The following is an 18277-nucleotide window of genomic DNA, read 5'->3' as shown; positions in this document are numbered from 1 at the left end:
GACAGGGGAAGGATGATCAACCTCAGGGAAAGATACAATAGCATTTGTAGTCGAAGTGGTGTCAAGGGGAATAATATTGTAAGCAATGTCCTCAGTCATAGCAGCATCTGTTTCCATCATGCGTTTAAGCTGCAAAGAACAAAGACACAGCACCAAAATGAGCCTTTCAGATGCATGTGGAACAAAAAGAATAAAAAGAATGAATGACTACACATGCATCCGGATCAAGAGAAAACTATTTGAATGCACATGCATGTGGAACTGCACTAGCACGTAGAAACATTTCGTGAAACGGCCCTGAGAAATTTCATAAAAAGTTTGAGCATGTGCTCTTTAATTTTTACCACGATAATTTTCATGCACGGCGGGAATTTTAAAAAATGATAATACTGACCAATAATTCCAAATTAGCAGCCTCGAGATTTTTTATTTTACACCCTCTTGTAGAATGAGGACTGTTAGCAACTTGCTACTATGAATAGGGAAGAAAAATTAAATGCCTTGCACGAGTGAAATGAACGCTATCATGCAGCAGGAACCAGAAAAAATTGAAATTACGGAATAACAACAAAAAAAAAAGATCCAAAAAAAAAGGGAAAAAATTGAATGCAGAACCTGTCCAGCTCATAAGCATTGGAACAAATAGATTATATACAAGTAGCTGAAAAGGCTTGAAAACCTGCTTATGGTATGAGAAAATCCAAGTTTATAAATTAATTTGCCTTGTCAAAAAAACATATATAATCTTCACTAAAAAAGTTATGTGCTTCCCACTCAAAGCATGGAGTGAGTACTACTGATTACTTAAAAGGGGCAATTAGTAGTTGAGTTTAGGTGAGAACTGTGGATTATACTAAAGTAGATGCCTCTGCTTTTTCTTTTTCTTTCTTGGTTCTTTTTTTTTTTTTTTTGAGAAGGTAGAGTGTCCAGTATATTCAAAAAATCATCAGCACAAACTTTGTGTTGGAAGCCAAAATAGGCAATTACAATATGGAAAAGCAAAAATATAGTCCTTGTTCTCCTTACAAGGAACTCAAAACATCTAGGATTGAATCAAGATCCTCTACATATTCTGATTTACACCAAAAACAAAAAAGAAGAATATAGTTCATCTTTTGTAGAGAGTTGGTTGTATCTTCAAAGCATCTCAGGTTCCTCTCTTTCCAAATTGTCTACCAAATAGTTGCTGGGACAATTTTCCATCTATTTTTGTCTGTGGTAAAGTCTATCTCTGTGTTCCAGCATAATAAAAGATCAGAGGTTCTCCCTGGCACCTCTGAGATTAATGAACAAATCCCATAACTGGCTAGTCACTCTACAATGAAGAAACAGATGGCTGATTGTCTCAGCATCATTCCCACACAGATAACATCTTGAAACAATTGGTATACCCCTCTTCCTTAGATTATCCTGAGTGAGGACAGCCTCCCTAATTGCCAACCAGGTAAAACATACCACTTTATAAGGCACTTTTACTTTCCATATGTGTTTCCAAGGCCATAAACTGAGTTGAGATCCCTCCCGGTTCAAATCTTTGTATGTTGAGCTGACTGAATACATCCCATTACTATGTTTTTGCCATCTGAGTATCTTCACCCTCCTATAGTCCACTACATTGTTCTAGTGTTCTATAAAATTCAATCATTCTAGGCACCTCCCAATCATGTAGGAAGCTTCTGAAGGTCAGATTCCAACCCTGTGTAGACCATAGTTCCTTCATAGTAACCCCATGTTGTTGATTCAAAGTATAGATGTCAGGATATAGTTGTTTTAGACTTCCAATTCCCAACCAATTGTCCTCCCAAAACAATGTTTTCCTTCCATCTTTCACAATAAGACTCAGCTTATCTTTCAGGTTTGGCCACAAATTCTAGGGTAATATTGTCACCAAAACATATTAAGAAAGGTGGACTGTAGTTATCAAAGAGAATCGTGGGATTATCACCAAGTGTCCTTAATCCGTTTGTAACAGAACACATAAGTTACAGATGCACCAGCAATGTCACGTCATCCAAATGTTTCTTGGTAACATAACAGAAATACCTCCATCGATAGAGTATTTTATTGATAAGGCTATTCTAAGCAATTGCATGCTGCAAAATGTGACTTCTATTTCAAGGAACGTTCCCCACACAAAACTCTAAGGTTGGAAGACCTTTTCAATGAAAAGGATCATAATGAGAAATCAACAAGCCAACAAAGAGGACTTGACCAGCTATTTAGGGATATAAAAGAAGGTGAACATCAAAGGCAAGCATGTGCACACTTAAATAAGAAGTACAAGTACAAAGAGACCAAACCTCCTTGGGTATTAAGCGATCTGCTTCTTCGGGGGAAACCTCCTTAGTCAACTGTTCGAGGACATTTCCCAAAACCTTAAGAGTCGCTAAAACCTTTTTCCTTTTGACAGTCTTACGCTCCAATCTATTTCAAGAGGCAGTAGAAACATAACATGTCAACCAACAAAAATAACATCTCAACAAAAGGACAAATTAATATTTTTGATAAGGTAAGTAATTTTATTAATAATGGGAAAATATCCCGTATACCAGCAGTAAAAAAAGGACAAAATATATTTAAGATCTACTAAAGAAAACTTATCAACTGGATCCAAACACAGGTAAATTGCACTCTTGGCTCCAGTCCCCCAACCCCATACCTAAGCTAAGTTTGAATCCGTCCTTTTTCTTGTCATTTTTTTTTTAAACTGGTAAAAAATGATTTCAAGATCGCTCATGTCCAGAAGATGAAGGTAGCAGAGATGAGTATGTTGGGGGATGTGCGGGCACACCAGGTTAAATAGGATCAGAAATGAGGTTATTCGCGACAAGGTGGATGTGGCCCCTATTGAGGACAAGATGCGGGAAGCACGGCTTAGGTGGTTTGATCATGTAAGGAAGAGGAGCACAGACGCCCCGGTGAGAAGGTGTGAGAGGTTGACATTGGAGGGCCTACGGAGAGGTAGAGATAGGCCAAATAAGAGGTGGGGAGAGGTGATTAGGCAAGACATAACGCAGCTTCAGCTGACCGAGTACATGACCCTTGATAGAAAGGTATGGAGGTCGAGTATTAGGGTAGTAGAGTAGGTAGTCTAGAGTGTTCATACACTAGTACTGGCACGCACTCTCGCTTTCTGTTGGTAGTAGGTTTTTATGACTAACCGTTGTTTTCTTTCATTGTTGATCACCTTACTATTTTGTTGTTTTTATTCTGCTTTTATATGGTTTTTTGGTACTGTCCATTCTTGTCTATATTTTCATTAATGTGGTGCTTATGCTTTCCTGAGCCGAGGGTCTATGGGAAATAGCATCTCTATCCTCACAAGGTAGGGGTAACGTTTGCGTACACACTACCCTCCCCAGATCCCACAATGTGGGATAATACTGGGTATGTTGTTGTTGTTGTTGTTGGTGGTAAGAAATGATTATATAAATGTCAACACTCAAGCACAAAGACAATGCTTGTGAGTTGCAAAATCAGGGATCCCTTTATACAAAAACAAAAAGAAGGGATCCGATCTATACAAAAACATGCTCTATTCCTATAGAGAGTTGATAAACTCTAGCATACTATCTTCATCATTTACATCCTGAATGTTGCACCAAAATGGCCAAAGCCCACGAACATCTATACTTTAGCACTTGTATAGGGTCTTATCGGGGCGAGGTAGTTCCAACATCCATATTTTTTAACATGGTAGCCAAACCCATCCATAATCTTGGTTAACCCAATGCCAGGTATGTTATGTCATCCACGCTCTAAATTCTTAGCCATGGACGTGCAAAGGTATGTTAAGTGTCTCACATTAGTTGAGGGAATGGATCGTTGTCTCCTTTTATGATTTGGGGAAGTACTTACCTCATGAGCTAGCTTTTGAGATTGAGTTAAACTCAAGGTTCATTTTCTTAACACAATCCACGCTCAGTATTCTCCCAAATGGAACATGATAAAAGATTGGATGTGTGCACTATGAGATTTCTTTTCAGAGAATATGAAGAATAATAGCTTACGATTAGAGAACTAATAAGAATGATGCGTATTCTCGGAGAACTTTTCAAGCAAGTCCACAGAAAAAACAGTAACTAAGAGATCGGCAATCAAAAATATCACAGAGACAAGTAGCTCCCTATTGTGACTCAAAAATAAAACGGAGATCAGAAAAATCTGTATCTCAAAAAACATACTACCTAGTAGACCATTCAGGCTTTTTGGCATGGTACCTGGACTAATCAGGCTTGTATACAGTTCCAGCATGTATGCATTATGACTATCTCCTGTAGTTCTAGACTTGCATGAGGATCCCATCCCTTTATAGTGGCGGAGTAAAGATCAAGTACTATCTTTTAATAATCCAGGTCATTGACAAAGTAACCAAGTGGGAGATACACAATAATGATATACACAAAAAGGCTCCGACAATTGATTTGGTCATGCTATATGCTGTTAACACTACTTCACACTTGCAAATGCATTAATGGTGGATTAAAATACAGAACCCTAGAAAAATAAATTCTGACTTTGACATAACAAAAAGTTCTAGTAACTTTTAAGCATTAGAAAAGGGGTAAACAAAAGACACCCACCCTCAGCCCAAAAAAACAGAAAAAGTAAGTTTCACTCTGACATAACAAAAATTGGCACATTATAAGCATTAGATGATGGGCCACCTAAGAGGGAAATTATAACATAGTGGGGAAGGAGAAACAGGGATCCTTTCAGCTTGATCAGACAGGAGAAAGAGAAATCCTTGTACTTCTTTTTTTATAGCTAAAAAGATACTTCATAAATTTTTTTTTAAAAAAAAAAAAGAGAGATATTCTATTACGCCTTCTTTATTCTCCGTTGAGTATGAACAGACTACAGGGACCTATCACGTCTTGCAAGCTCAAAAATGTTCCATTGCTTTTCAATTCAGAAGCATCGAGAGTATTTATGGGAAACAGAAATTTCATTTGCAAGGCAAGAAGAAATGCAATTCTAAGCAGAAAGATATCATAGCAAACAATAAATTTAAAAATGTAATTCTGACAGCTATGCAAGTGGGGTAAAATACAAGCATGGAGGTCTTCTAGAGGGTAACTATATAAGAGAAAGCTGCGAGTAACTTCACTTACTCTCCCAGATTACCACTGAAGACACCAGATTCCCTCAATTTCAGTTCCTCCTCTCGTAACTTATCCACATTATGCCTTTCTCTGTACCGTTTGTAGAATTCTTGTAAGAGAGTAATATCCTGGCTTCTATCAATGGTGCCACCCTCCCGCTTCGCTAGCTTTTGCTATACGATTAGGCAGGAGATGGGAAGGAAGTCAGAACTTAACCAATATCTAAATAACTGTAAACACACCCTAAAACATGCAAAATTCAACTGTCAGAACTAATTTATAATGCATCAGTTATGTGGAGTTCCTGCACATCTCTAAGATTAGAAGTCCTGACACCAGACATGGTACAATATAAAAAAATGGAAGCAATAGAGAATTGTCCAGAACTCCAAAGTTACCCGATAGTAACCAAAATCAGTGAATCTCTTCAAATAGAGATACTGGCACTCAAAAGGACCAAATATTTTATGTATTCAACAGAAGAAATATTTGAATACTTCGTGAAAATCCATTTTTCCTTTTCCTCTAACAAAGTGATACATATCATGAGTACACAAAGGAAAGAAATCACAGACATACCTTGATTACAGACATCAAACCAGTCTTGAACTGCAAGACACCCCTCCCCTCACTATTAGGATCCAAACTTTGAGCCAAGGAATAGGCATGCTCACATACTGCAGAAAATTGCCAACAGAGAGGCATGTTGATTAGTCCAAGCATTGACAGACTGCATATCAGCTTTCTATATCAATCAACCAACTATATCCCAATCCAAATTTAGATGAGGTCAACTATATTAACTCTTTGTATCCGTTCCACCCTATTCATGTTTCAATATTTAATAATCAAAGAATTCGTCATATTCTTACGTTGGTTACGAACCAACTACAACCCTCCTTTATCCGTGCTTGGGACCCGCCTATGCTTTGCGAAGCTCACATAGACTGAGTTTGCATATAGCTTTTCGAGAAAACACATAATTAGAAAGTATCTAAAGAAGTAAAACTAGGACAATCTAAAAAGATACTCCCGAAACTATAGCTATATAAATTACAAATACTACAAAAGAAAGAAGGTTTAAGCTGTCATAATTCGATGCCATTGCAAATGAGAGAATCTTGATCATATTTTCCCCCTAAACTTAGGTGTTATATATTAACCAGTCATCTATCACCAAGTTGTGGATATTTTCTATTTTACTTCAACAGAGCAACTAAAGAAATGAGCTCATTACATAATTTGTATGTCAAGCACTAAAAGTCAATAAGGCTCACGGGGAGATCACTTACATACTCTTGACACATTTGGGTCCTCGTCTTGAATCTCATCCGCAGCTCTTAGAATGTCATCTATGTCCCTGTTATTCGCGAGGGAAGATGGGACATTCGCAGAAATGCCTCCCGCCGGTCTCCCAGCGGCAGCCCTATGTCCACGTAGTGCTGCTCGCACCAACCGTTCCCACAAATCTTCCACTCGAGACATCTCCTACAAAAGCTCAAAAGGTATACAAGAATAAGACCATTGGTACCAGTGGAAATCACGGAGAAGAAAATACAAAGAAGAAATTCCAGCATATCTAGCATATAATCCAGAATGCAAAAGGCAAAGGGAATTAAGTAAAACTCCAACATCTAAAATTTCAAATTTGAATCCATTAGCAATCTAACACACACACACACACACACAAAAAAAAAAAAAATCATCAATTTAACACTAGCAAAGGTAACCGAAAATAAATTGAGATATACTAAAAATTACAGTCACAGAGACTGTACAGAAGCAGAAGAACAAAAGCTGGAGAATTTCAAATATAAAAACGTTTAGGCATTGCCAAAACTGGAAGAAGTAATTCGTTTACTAAACGAACTAGAACACAAATAGCTAAATAGTTCATTAAAATGCAATTAAATTCAAAAAATTAACTGGGCGAAGTATAAGTTTTTCTAACAGCAATATAACATTTTTCGAAAAAATTGCAAATACTGTGCACTAATTAAAAAATAAATAAAAACACGTAAAAACTCATGTTTTAAGGAAAATTGACGAATGTGAAATCAGAATTATCCATGGAGGCTGACCTGGTAGGAGATCTCGCCGGGAAATCACCGGAGATAAAACCCTAAAAAGATTTGAGCTGAAGAAGATAATTGAGGAATATTGAAAGGGCTTTTGTGTAACGAGAGAGAAAATCTGTGGGTTTTTTTTTTTTTTTGAAATGAAAATTTTGAGAGAGGAAATCACAGGGAATATAGGAGGAGAGTGGAAAGGTTATTGACCTGGGGATGAAAAAGAAAGGTGGTTGACCGGTTTACCGGCTATAGCCAGTAGGTTTTACTGAGTCTCCCTATCTTTGCTTATTTTGAATTGGAAAGTTTTGATTAGTATAATAACGCGGAGAAGAAATAACGTAGTACTAGTAATTTTGGGATTTTTTTCGGGACCTTCGTGATTAAGGATCTGCTTTTCTATCTTTTTCCATTTCTCTTTTGCCATAAACCTTTCACCTTTGTTCCAAAATATGGTAAATCCGTAAAAATTAGTTCGATACTATATTAGAGTTTAGCTAACTTTTAGATTGAATTTGGTAGAGTAATTATTTTTTAATGCGATGATAAAATATGAACAAAAATACTCTCACTTAAAATATGAAATAACTTGAACAATCGATTCAGGAACTTGAAACTTTTATAAGCAAAACTCAAGCATATTATATTGGAGTGAAAATTCCCCTACAAAAATTTCTTGTATGTTTACTAGAGTTCAAAACTCTCTGTATATGAAACCGCAATATAGTGTAATGGAATTTAAGTTTTTACAAGTATAAACTTCAACCAGTAGCGGATCCAAGATTTTGAAATTATGTGCTCGTCGAAAAAACTCCAAAAGAAGAGGGAAAAGGAACTTAGTTGTGAGCGCTCGCTTAATACTTATTTAGATTTTTTGATAAATGCCATAGTAAATTTACTAAATTTGGTTAAAGGCATTGGGTGCTTTAGCACCCATAATGGTCCATGTAGATGTGCCACTCACTCCAGCATACTATGTTGAATTTTGCCGTAAAAAATACATGTGGTAATCATGAACGGCTCAATTAAATTGAAGGCCTAAAGCCAAAACTTAAGAAGATGTGAGAAAATCGTATTAGTCATGTGATAACAGTTGGACAAATAGACACGATTAATTTAGATAATCGGGAAAAAATTATATGGTCTTAACAAATTTTCTTTCAAGGTTTTAAGTTTTCTTTTAAGTATTCCACTGTAACGACGCGACTTGTCGTTTTAAGAATTTACGTTTCGTTTAGTGACTTAAGGTCTCCAGCAGCTTTGTAATAGGTATTATGACCCGCGGGTGTGGTCGAGTTTGATTTACTAAAGATTCGGAATTAAATTAAAAGAACAATCCTTAATTTGAAACTTAAATATAAAGAGTTGACCGGAGAGTTGACTTTTGAGCAAACGACCCCGGAATGGAATTTCGATGATGGCAATAGCTTCGTATGATTTCGGACTTAGGCGTATGTACGGATCTGGATTTGGAAGTCCGTAGGACAATTCGACTCATTTTGGCGAAAGTTGGAAAATAAAAGATTTTGGAAAATTCTACCGAAGGATGAATTTTTGATAAGGAAGTCGGATTTCGATTCCGGAAATTGGAATAGCTCCATTTCATCAATTATGACTTGCGTGCAAAATTTAAAGTCATTCCGGATTGATTTGATACGCTTCGGCGCAAAAATATAGAAGTTGGAAGATTTTAAAAACTTATAATTCGATTCAATGCGCGATACGTAATTTCGGCGTTGTTTGATGCCTTGACTAAGTTCGTATTGTATTTTGGGACATGTTGGTACAATTGGTTGAGGTCACGGGAGCCTCGGGTGGATTTCGAAAGGTTAACGGAGCAATTCGGACTTGGAAGAAGCTGCTGGAAAATGGCAGCAGCTGTTGGAATCGCACCTGCGGAATTCTCGGCTCTGGCAGAAGCGAGGATTTCGTCGCAAAAGCGAGCTGGGCAGAGCTGGAGGAAGGTCGCAGATGCGGACAGCCTCCCGCACCTACGCAATCGCAGGTGCGATATTTTCTACGCAGAAGCGGCGAGGCAACGCAAAAGCGGAAATGGTTGCGCACCTGCGATCACCGCAGAAGCGGAAATGGCTTTGCATGTGCGAACTTTGTGGCTGGGCAGTGACCTCGCAGAAGCGTGCATTCGCTCACAAAAGCGAGCACGCAGGTGCGAAAATTATTCTGCAGGTGTGAAACTGGGCAGAAACATAAAGATGAAACTTGGCCATTTTTTGGCATTTAGTTTTGGAATTTTTGGAGCTCGAATTTGGGCGATTCTGGAGGGATTCTTCACAAGCTTGGTTGGGTAAGTGTTCTATATCCTAAAGTAATTATATTTCATGAATCTATGATTATATTTATTATTTAATTCGGATTTAAATGGAATAAATCAAGATTTTTACAAAATCTTCCAAAAAATAAAAATTCAAGATTTGGAGGTCGAGTTCTTATTGGAATTTGATAAGATTGGTATGGTTGAACTCGTATCGGAATGGGTGTTCGGATTTAATGAAAATTATGTCGGGTTCCGACGGGCAAGCCCCGCGTTGACTTTTGTTGACTTTTTGCAATAAAATTTTAAGTCGACGTATTATTATCGAGAATTGTTTCTGATGAATTTTAATGAAGTTATACAATTAATTTGGATATATTTGAGCTATTCTGAGGTCAATTCAAGCAAGAAGGCTATTTTAGAATATCGGCCTAACTTCAAAAAGGTAAGTGTTTTGCTTAACCTCGAGTGGGGGAATTACCCCTTAGTCATTGAGTCTTATGTGTCATAGGTGAAATGTGAAAAGCCGTGTACGCGAGGTGATGAGTACGTACTCGGGCTTATACGTGCAAAATTCATTAAATTAAAGTCTTAGGCATTATTGTGTAGTAAATTGGGAAATTGTAGAAATTTTTTAAATCATCCGTTTGCCATGCCTAAATCCTTATTGTTGAATTGGTTTTTATATGATAATTTGATGTGATTGTTACTTGAAATATTTATGAAATTTCGTGAGTATTGTTAGTTTAATATTTCTTGGAAATTAATTCCAATATGAATTTTCTTATGCAAATAATTAATTTAAGCGAGCTTAAGAAGAAGTGTTAATATAACTAAATTTGCATTGATGAAGGCTTTGCTTTATGCTGAGTAATTTATATCTCTATTGATTATTTTTGGGTGTTATATACATTGTGTGGAGCCCTCGGTTATTTGTTGTAAAATTTATTGATGTTTGTTATATTTTTGGAATTTGGTTGTGGCCATTGGGCAAATTGTGATATGAATTGATTTTATTATGTTATAGTATTAATTTTCCGTGTAAATTGTTGTGTTGTGTGAGTTATTATTTTGGAAAGATAAGGGTGGCATTTCACCGTTGATATTATGTGGGTATAAGGGTGGCATTCCATTGTTGTTGTGTTTGTTGGAATATTGTATGGGCGGAGCGATAAGGGTGGTTATAGGAGTGATAAGGGTGGCAATAGGAGCGATAAGGGTGGCTATTGATAATGTCTGGGCGGAGTGATAAGGGTGGATATAGGAGTGATAATGGTGGCAATAGGAGCGATAAGAGTGGATATTGTTAGGGACGATATGTGATGATGTGGGGTTGTGGTGTTGGTAATTTTTATGTGATATTGTGATTTTCTTGTGTTTAGTTTTATACCTTGTGCAATTTGTATTGTTGTTGGTAAATTGATAACAATCTGATTTATGTTGAAATTGAGAGCATGTGGCTATTGACAAACATATTATAAAATAAAATGCGGGTACGAGGTGCCGTGAATAAATAATAGGGATATTGGCACGTGAATCGTCTATGCAGCTATGATATGAAATGTGGGCACGAGGTGCTGTGATTAATGATAATTGGCACGTGAATTGTCCGTGCAGATTGTGATATGAAATAAGGGCATGAGGTGCCAGGAAAATATGATGATTAATTATGGACACGAAGTGCCGTGAAAATATAAAAATGGGTTGAGACCCGTGTTTATGAAAAATATAAAAATAGGTTGAGACCCACATTTTTATGATTATAAGACGAGGTGTCGCATAGTGACTTTTTAATTGAAATAATTATATTCAAATTATTTATTTGGAAGGATTCTTATTCAAACAAGAATTATATGAAATAATTGTATTTGAAAGATATTTATTTGAGAAAATTATATTTGAAAAGATTTATTGAAAGAATTATATTTGAAAAGTAATTGTTTCAGGAAATTATATTTGAAGGAGAGTTATCTAGAGGAATTATATGTGAAAGACATTTATTTGAAGGGCTTGATTTAATTAGGTGTAATTGTATTTATTAATTATTGAGTGATATTAATGGTATTCTTGTTGTCTGTTGTGCATATCACTGGTTGTTTTATCCTACCCTTATTGTTATTTATTTCCTATTATTCTGTATATTATATTGCATAGGTTATTAGACTAGTGAGTGTCTTGACTGTACCTCGTCTCAACTCCACTGAGGTTACCGACCATGGTGTACTCATACTATACTTTTGCGTATTTTTGTGCAGAGCCAGGTATTGGAGATATCAGACTTGAGCAGAGTTAAAGCGAGATCGTAAGGATTCAAGGTAGAGCTGCTTTGTCGTCGTAGTCCCTTGGAGTCATTTCATTTCATTGTATTATTAATTTGTAATCAAACAGTATTGTATATTCGGTACTCGTGATCATTCCATGTATTCAGTTAGAATTTGTGATTCAATACTAACAGTCTTGAGAGGTTGTATATTGTAATTATTTTCACTGATTCTGTTAGTTTTAAAAAAAATGACTTCAAAAGGTAATTGAAATCGGTTTATCTAGTCTTAGAGACTAGGTGTCATCACGACGCCTGTGGTGGGATTTTGGATTGTGACATCCACAATATAACATTGTCTAATATTCAAAAAATTTGAGTTAAATTATTCAAATGTTCATATCTACTAATAAAATATTTGATAACTAGAACCAATGTAGTGTAATGAAACAAAATATTAATATTTTGTTAACTTAAATCTTACTAATATAAATAATTATAACTAATAGAAAAAATTTTGGGGGGCCTTTGTCTCTTGAAGCCTAAAACACAAACCTTAATGGTCTTACCATGGAGCCACCCATGGTAGTAACGAAGGTGAACGAACCAGAGGAAAGCTGATTGATACCAATCATTGCACCCCAAGAATCACTGTTAAGGTTTTAACTTATAAAGATTTTAATCCCATAAATCATTGTTGGGGTTTAAACTCCAGCTTATTATATTGAGGTTTCACGTGTAAAAATCTTCAAGCTCCAACGACGATAGTTGTTATGCGTTTTAGTTAGGGCATTATGTCCATTTTGTTTTCATATGAAGAGATTAGCTAAATGCTAGTATCTATGAATGTGCGTTGCACGTTAATAATGGCATGTGATGATTTAAACATTTATTTATACAAAAGAACAATAAAATTTAATTAATGAGAGAAATTTTATGTATAATAATATAACAATCAATAAATTGTGAAAAACATTATTATATTAGCATAATACATGAATTTAAAATAAAAGGACATCATCAAAACTTACACAAATGATCAAATTTATCATGTTAGTTAGATAATTATGTATTATAGTTTAAAAGTATTTAATGTGATGGTATCTTAACGAACACTTACTTGTGGACAATATTTTGTTGTGTATATTTTCTCATAATGCTTTGGTTTCTCTGCCTTAATCATAACTCTTGTTGTCAATCTTGATATCTCTCTTGAAAGTACAACATATAGTTGTTCGTGCAAGAAAATATATTGTGATAAATATAGTCCAATATTTAGGGTGTTTGTCCTTGTGCTTTATTTATTATATTTGCAAAACATAAACATACTAAAAATTATTTTCATACAAATTAAATCAGATATTCCTTAGTTTCAAAAGACATAAGTTGAATTTAGGGATAAAAATATACTTAGAAGCACATTGACCAATATCATAATTTTTGCATGTATGACATTATTGTCAAAACTTCTATATACCATCTATGTGCTATTGCATAAACTATTCGACGTATATAAGTTTTTCAGTAGCACGACGGTCATATTTTCCTTCAAAATCAACCTATATACAATGAAAGATTAATTTTAACTTAGTGTATTATATATACGGTGACACTAACATACGTAAGAAAATAATAAACTTGACAACAAACATGTATGGCATAAGACCATTTGGTATTAAAGTATTTAAGTATTCCTCTTGGTAGTAATCATTGGTATCATTTTCTGACGAGTCAAAAACTGGTAAATATTTTGTTTTTAGTATAAAACTTGGCAATCAACCTTTTATTTAGTTGATCAACATATTCATTTTTGCTACCTAAGATATCTTTTTAATTCTATCATGCGATTTGCACAAATTGCGTTTTAATCTAATGATAGAAATATTTCTCTTATTAGGAAGAACCAAATCTTCTTTTATTGGATGCTCTTCTTCGTTTCCGACACGAAACAAGAAGACACCGAATAATGAATCTGTTCTTTCTTTATATTTCTTGTTAGTTGAGACTTTTTTATTTGAGGCAAGAACTATAACTTTGGCAAGCTAGCTTTTATAGTCTTTGTTTTTGTGACTTTGGAACTTGTGATGACCCAAAAGGTCATCTTTTAATTTAATAATTAATTTTATATTCTAAGACCTCGAAAAACACTACTTAGCATTCCTCAACTTGCGTGCGCAGTCCGTATAATTTTTTGGAAAGTTTTTACGTGAAATATGGATTAAAAAATGAAATGGAGCTTAAAAACGAAATTAAGTTGACTTCGGTCAAATCTTTTAGTAAACGAATCTGGATCATAGTTTTAACAGTTCTAGTAGGTCCGTATCATGATTTGGGACTTGGGTGTATGCCCGAAATAGAATTCGGAGGTCCCTAGCTCAAATTATCACCATTTAATGGAAACTATAAATATAAAGGCTAAAGGTTTCTAAAATTTGACAACGGGGTTGACTTTACGGATATCAGACTCAGATTGAGACTTCGAAAATTGAAATAACCCCGTTATATCATTTATGACTTATGTGCCAAATTTGAAGTCATTCCGGATTCATTTAACATATTTCGGCACGAGCTTTGTAAACTGAAAAGTGTAAAACTCAAAAGTTCGGATCGAGGTGTAAATTGTGATTTTGATTATGTTTGACGTAATTTGAAACCACGAGTAAGTCCGTATCATATTTCGGGACTTGTTGGTATATTTGGTTGGGGTCCCAGGAGCCTCAGATTGATTTAGGGTGGTTAACAGATTATTTTTGTACTTAAGAAATAACTGCAGATATCTACTTCTGGTTTCCTTCTTCGCGTTCGCGAGAGGGGTCTCGCGTTCGCGAAGAAGAAACTAGAGGCATGCGGGGGTGTTCTTCGCGTTCGCGAAGGGAAAAAGGTTGGCCAGGAATTTTGCCTTCACGTTCGCGAAGGTCAAACCAAGCAAGGCATCGTGTTCGCGAGGTTGCCTTCGCGTTCGTGAAGGGCAATGTTGGACAACACAAATTTGTGCTTCGCGAACGCGAGGCACTGACCGCGTTCGCGAAGAGTAAAAACCTGGGAAACAGAACTTTAAGTTCTAGAAATGGGATTTCGACCCATTTTTCACCATTTTTAATTTTGAGCTCGGATAAGGCGATTTTGGGCGATTTTTACGGGAAAATATTGGGGTAAGTGTTCCTTATCCTATATTGATTATATTTCATGATTCCATACTCATTTATATCATGAATCCGTGAATTTATGTAAGAAAAATCAGTTTTTTATAAAAATATTCCAAAAATATAAAATGAGGATTTGCAAGCCAATCCGATGTCGGAATTCGATAATTTTTTTATGGTTGAACTCGTATCGGAACGAGTGTTCTGATTTCGCGAGTTTTTTCGGGATTCAAAATGTGGGTCCCATTGTCCAATATTAAAATAAATTTCGGATTTTTATCTAAAAATTTTAAATTTATATGGAATTAATTTCTACGATTTGTATTGAGTATATTGAATTGTTTACGACTAGATTTGAGGATTTGAGACACGAATTCGCGAGTCAAATGTTTATTGAATTCTTGAATTCTTGAATTTTGGTTGCAAAGCGAGTTAAGTGTCGTGGTTAATCTTGACTTGAGGGAATAGAACCTTTAAATTATTTGCTATGTGAATTTCACGTGTAACGATGTATAGGCAAGGTGACGAGTGCCTATACTTTGTCAAATTAATTGTTTGCATAATTATTAAATATCATAAATTCTTTTAATACACGAATTAATTGTTATAATAATGGTTTCTCTCACATTCCGTGTTATATTAATTCTTGAATTCCTGCAATAATTGTTGCATGTTTATTTGATTTATGTGTCTTAATTGCTACTTGACATTTAGTATATTAAATATTAAACTGTCTATTTTCTCCCGAATTTCCACAATTAATTGCTACTTGTCATTGTTTTGTTTCATAAATTAATTATAATTATTGTAAGCCTCGATGCTTAATAATTTCTCATTGAACGTGGTATTTATTGGAGTAATCTTTGTTACATTTATGAGTTGTTAAACTATATTGGGTGATCGGGTTGCACGCCGCAAAAGACTTATTTAAAAGTCTATATTGGGTGATCGGGCTGCACGCCGCAACAGACTTATTTAAAAGTCTATATTGGGGGATCGGTTGCACGCCACAACAGACTTATTTAAAAGTCTATATTGGGGGATCGGGTTGTACTCCGCAACAGAGTTGTTTAAAAGTCTATATTGGAAGATCAGGTTGTACGCCGCAACATACTTATTTAAAGTTTATATTGGGGGAACGGGTTGCACGATGCAATGGAAACAAGTTGAGGGATTGTGACTGCTAAATTGATTTCAATTATTAAAATTATTTACTAGTCTTACTACTATTCCCGTTATTATTATTATTATCGCGTACAAGTTAATGTAAGCGGCTTGCCTTAACCTGGTCACTACTTCGTCAAGGTTTGGCTCGGCACTTACCAGTACATGGGGTCGGTTGTACTGATACTATATTCTGCACTTCTTGTGCATAGTTCGGAGTTGGTCCAAGCGACGTACCACAAACTTTGCTCGGAGTTCAGCTACTCATAAGAGACTTGAGGTATAACTGCAAAGCGTCCGCAGTTCTGAAGTCCCCATCCACCTTATTTTAGCTGTGTATTTGCTTTCAGACAGCTTTGTTTTATTCAGACCTTTATTTGTATTATTCTAGAAGCTCGTGCACCTGTGACACAAATTATGGGATGGTATTTAGACATCGCTATTATTATGGATTATTCACTACATTTTAGACTTTACTTCCGCATTGGTTTTCTTGTTATTAATTAATTTAAAATTATTTTAAAATGGCTAATATTATTCTAACGTTGGCTTGCATAGCAAGTGAAATGTTAGGCATCATCACAGTCCAAAAGGTGAAAATTTCGGGTCGTGACAGAACTACTGGTGGTACTTGACATAAATTACCTCCCAAACCATTGATTTTCACCAAACAATTTATTAATATCCAATATATCTCTAGAACTCCGGGCAATTATTTCGATCGTTTGACACTTAGGCATAAGTGCTTCATCCCATATTATCAATTTTGCTTTCCTTATAAATTTAGCATCATTGCTCTGCTTTGATATATTTGCGATGATTATTTAAGTTGTTTGAAGAGGTATATAAAATCTAAAGTGGGTGGTCTCACAATAAAATCGATGTTGATACATCACTTGTTATTATTGCTAACAACGTCGTGCCTCTTGATATGATATTTGCAAATAATGCATGATATAGAAATATTATTTCGATTTCACCGAAATCATCTACAAAGAATAATCCCGTTATAGCAGACTCGACTCTTTATAATATAGTATTGAAAGCTTGTTCTTGTTTAAGATTTAGTTTTGATCGTGCTTCCTCATACACTTGTATAACATTTTGTTTCTTAATAATATACTAACCTTTTCACTCTGTGTTCTAACGTTCTTTTTATGGAATAAATCTATGTACCCTAATATATTTTTTTAACTCGAATAAGAATTTTACTCATGTGATGAATTTAAAAAATAATTGAATTGGATTCTCTTGTTAAATAAATAATTAAAAGATTTAATTATTTGATTTTAACATTAAAATATAATACATTCTATGTTGATTCAGATCTTAATATTAGCTCATCTCTTGTTTTGAATATTTAATCTTAATTATACTTTTATCCTCTATAAATTTTATTTTCAAAGATTAAAAGATTGACATGACATTTCACTTTTAGATCTTTATGTGTGTGGAATCATTAGTGATATTGACTTTTACCAACTATTTTTTTCTTTTTCTCGTGCATTTATATTCTTAATTTTCTTAGTTATTGTTTAATAATAGAGTTTTTTTTTAATATTACACAAAAAATTGATTAAAAAATATTATTTGAGTAGGAAAATAGTTCAAATATAATATAAAAATATATTATCGTGAGATTTTGTTTTCTCTCAATTTCAACTCTTTATGCGGTTCATTTAATATTACTTTTATTTTTTTTTGGTATTGGACATTATGGAGTGGTAATATATTGTCAATACAGAGGATTTTATGAAATTGATTTTATTAAATCTTCCTACATATTTTTAATAAGAATTTAATAGATAAAATTTTATTAATTTTAAAATATTAAATATTAAAAAGTTAGCATATAAAGTATTGTAGTCCAAAAAATATGTAATTGCAGTTATATCCTTTCCCTACGAGTTCTTTCGTTTAATATTTTTGGGCTATTTTGGTATATTAATATTGTATTTATACTTTTATAATAATATAGGCTCTCCTTTTTCTAAATGAATTTGGACAATATAATACATTCTTAAATTAAATTTGTAATAGGACATTATAATACGTTTTCAAATTAAATTAATAATACGAATTTTTAAGAAGTATATCCTAAAAGTAATATGATTACATGACTAAAGATATTTACTTGTTCAATTTTATACAAATTAGACAACCTGAAAGTAATTATACTAATAGGATTCCTAAAGGTAATCATGTAGGATTCCTAACGTGTAGTATTATGTAATAAAACTAACAGGATTATAATGCTAGCATCT

At 34.5% G+C, this 18277-nt stretch overlaps 1 protein-coding gene across 3 annotated transcripts in view; it reads right to left on the bottom strand.

Moving 5' to 3' along the window:
* LOC107806373 (callose synthase 9) overlaps window positions 1–7360 on the bottom strand; it is a 42551-nt gene extending 35191 nt beyond the window's left edge. For all 3 annotated transcript variants that reach the window (XR_012695089.1, XM_075222242.1, XM_075222243.1), the window contains exons 1-6: window positions 7187–7360; window positions 6398–6593; window positions 5685–5782; window positions 5115–5278; window positions 2301–2424; window positions 22–129 (exon numbers count right to left, since the gene is read on the bottom strand). Coding sequence is in view for 2 of the 3 variants with exons in the window: in XM_075222242.1 (XP_075078343.1) it covers window positions 22–129; window positions 2301–2424; window positions 5115–5278; window positions 5685–5782; window positions 6398–6590 (687 nt within the window). In the remaining variant the exon portion in view is untranslated. The remainder of the gene's footprint in view (window positions 1–21; window positions 130–2300; window positions 2425–5114; window positions 5279–5684; window positions 5783–6397; window positions 6594–7186) is intronic.
* Window positions 7361–18277: the final 10917 nt, after the last annotated feature.

This window comes from Nicotiana tabacum, chromosome 9 (assembly GCF_000715075.1).
Source record: "Nicotiana tabacum cultivar K326 chromosome 9, ASM71507v2, whole genome shotgun sequence".
NCBI classification, from domain to species: Eukaryota; Viridiplantae; Streptophyta; class Magnoliopsida; order Solanales; family Solanaceae; genus Nicotiana; species Nicotiana tabacum.
This window is presented reverse-complemented; position numbering and strand designations above follow the sequence as displayed.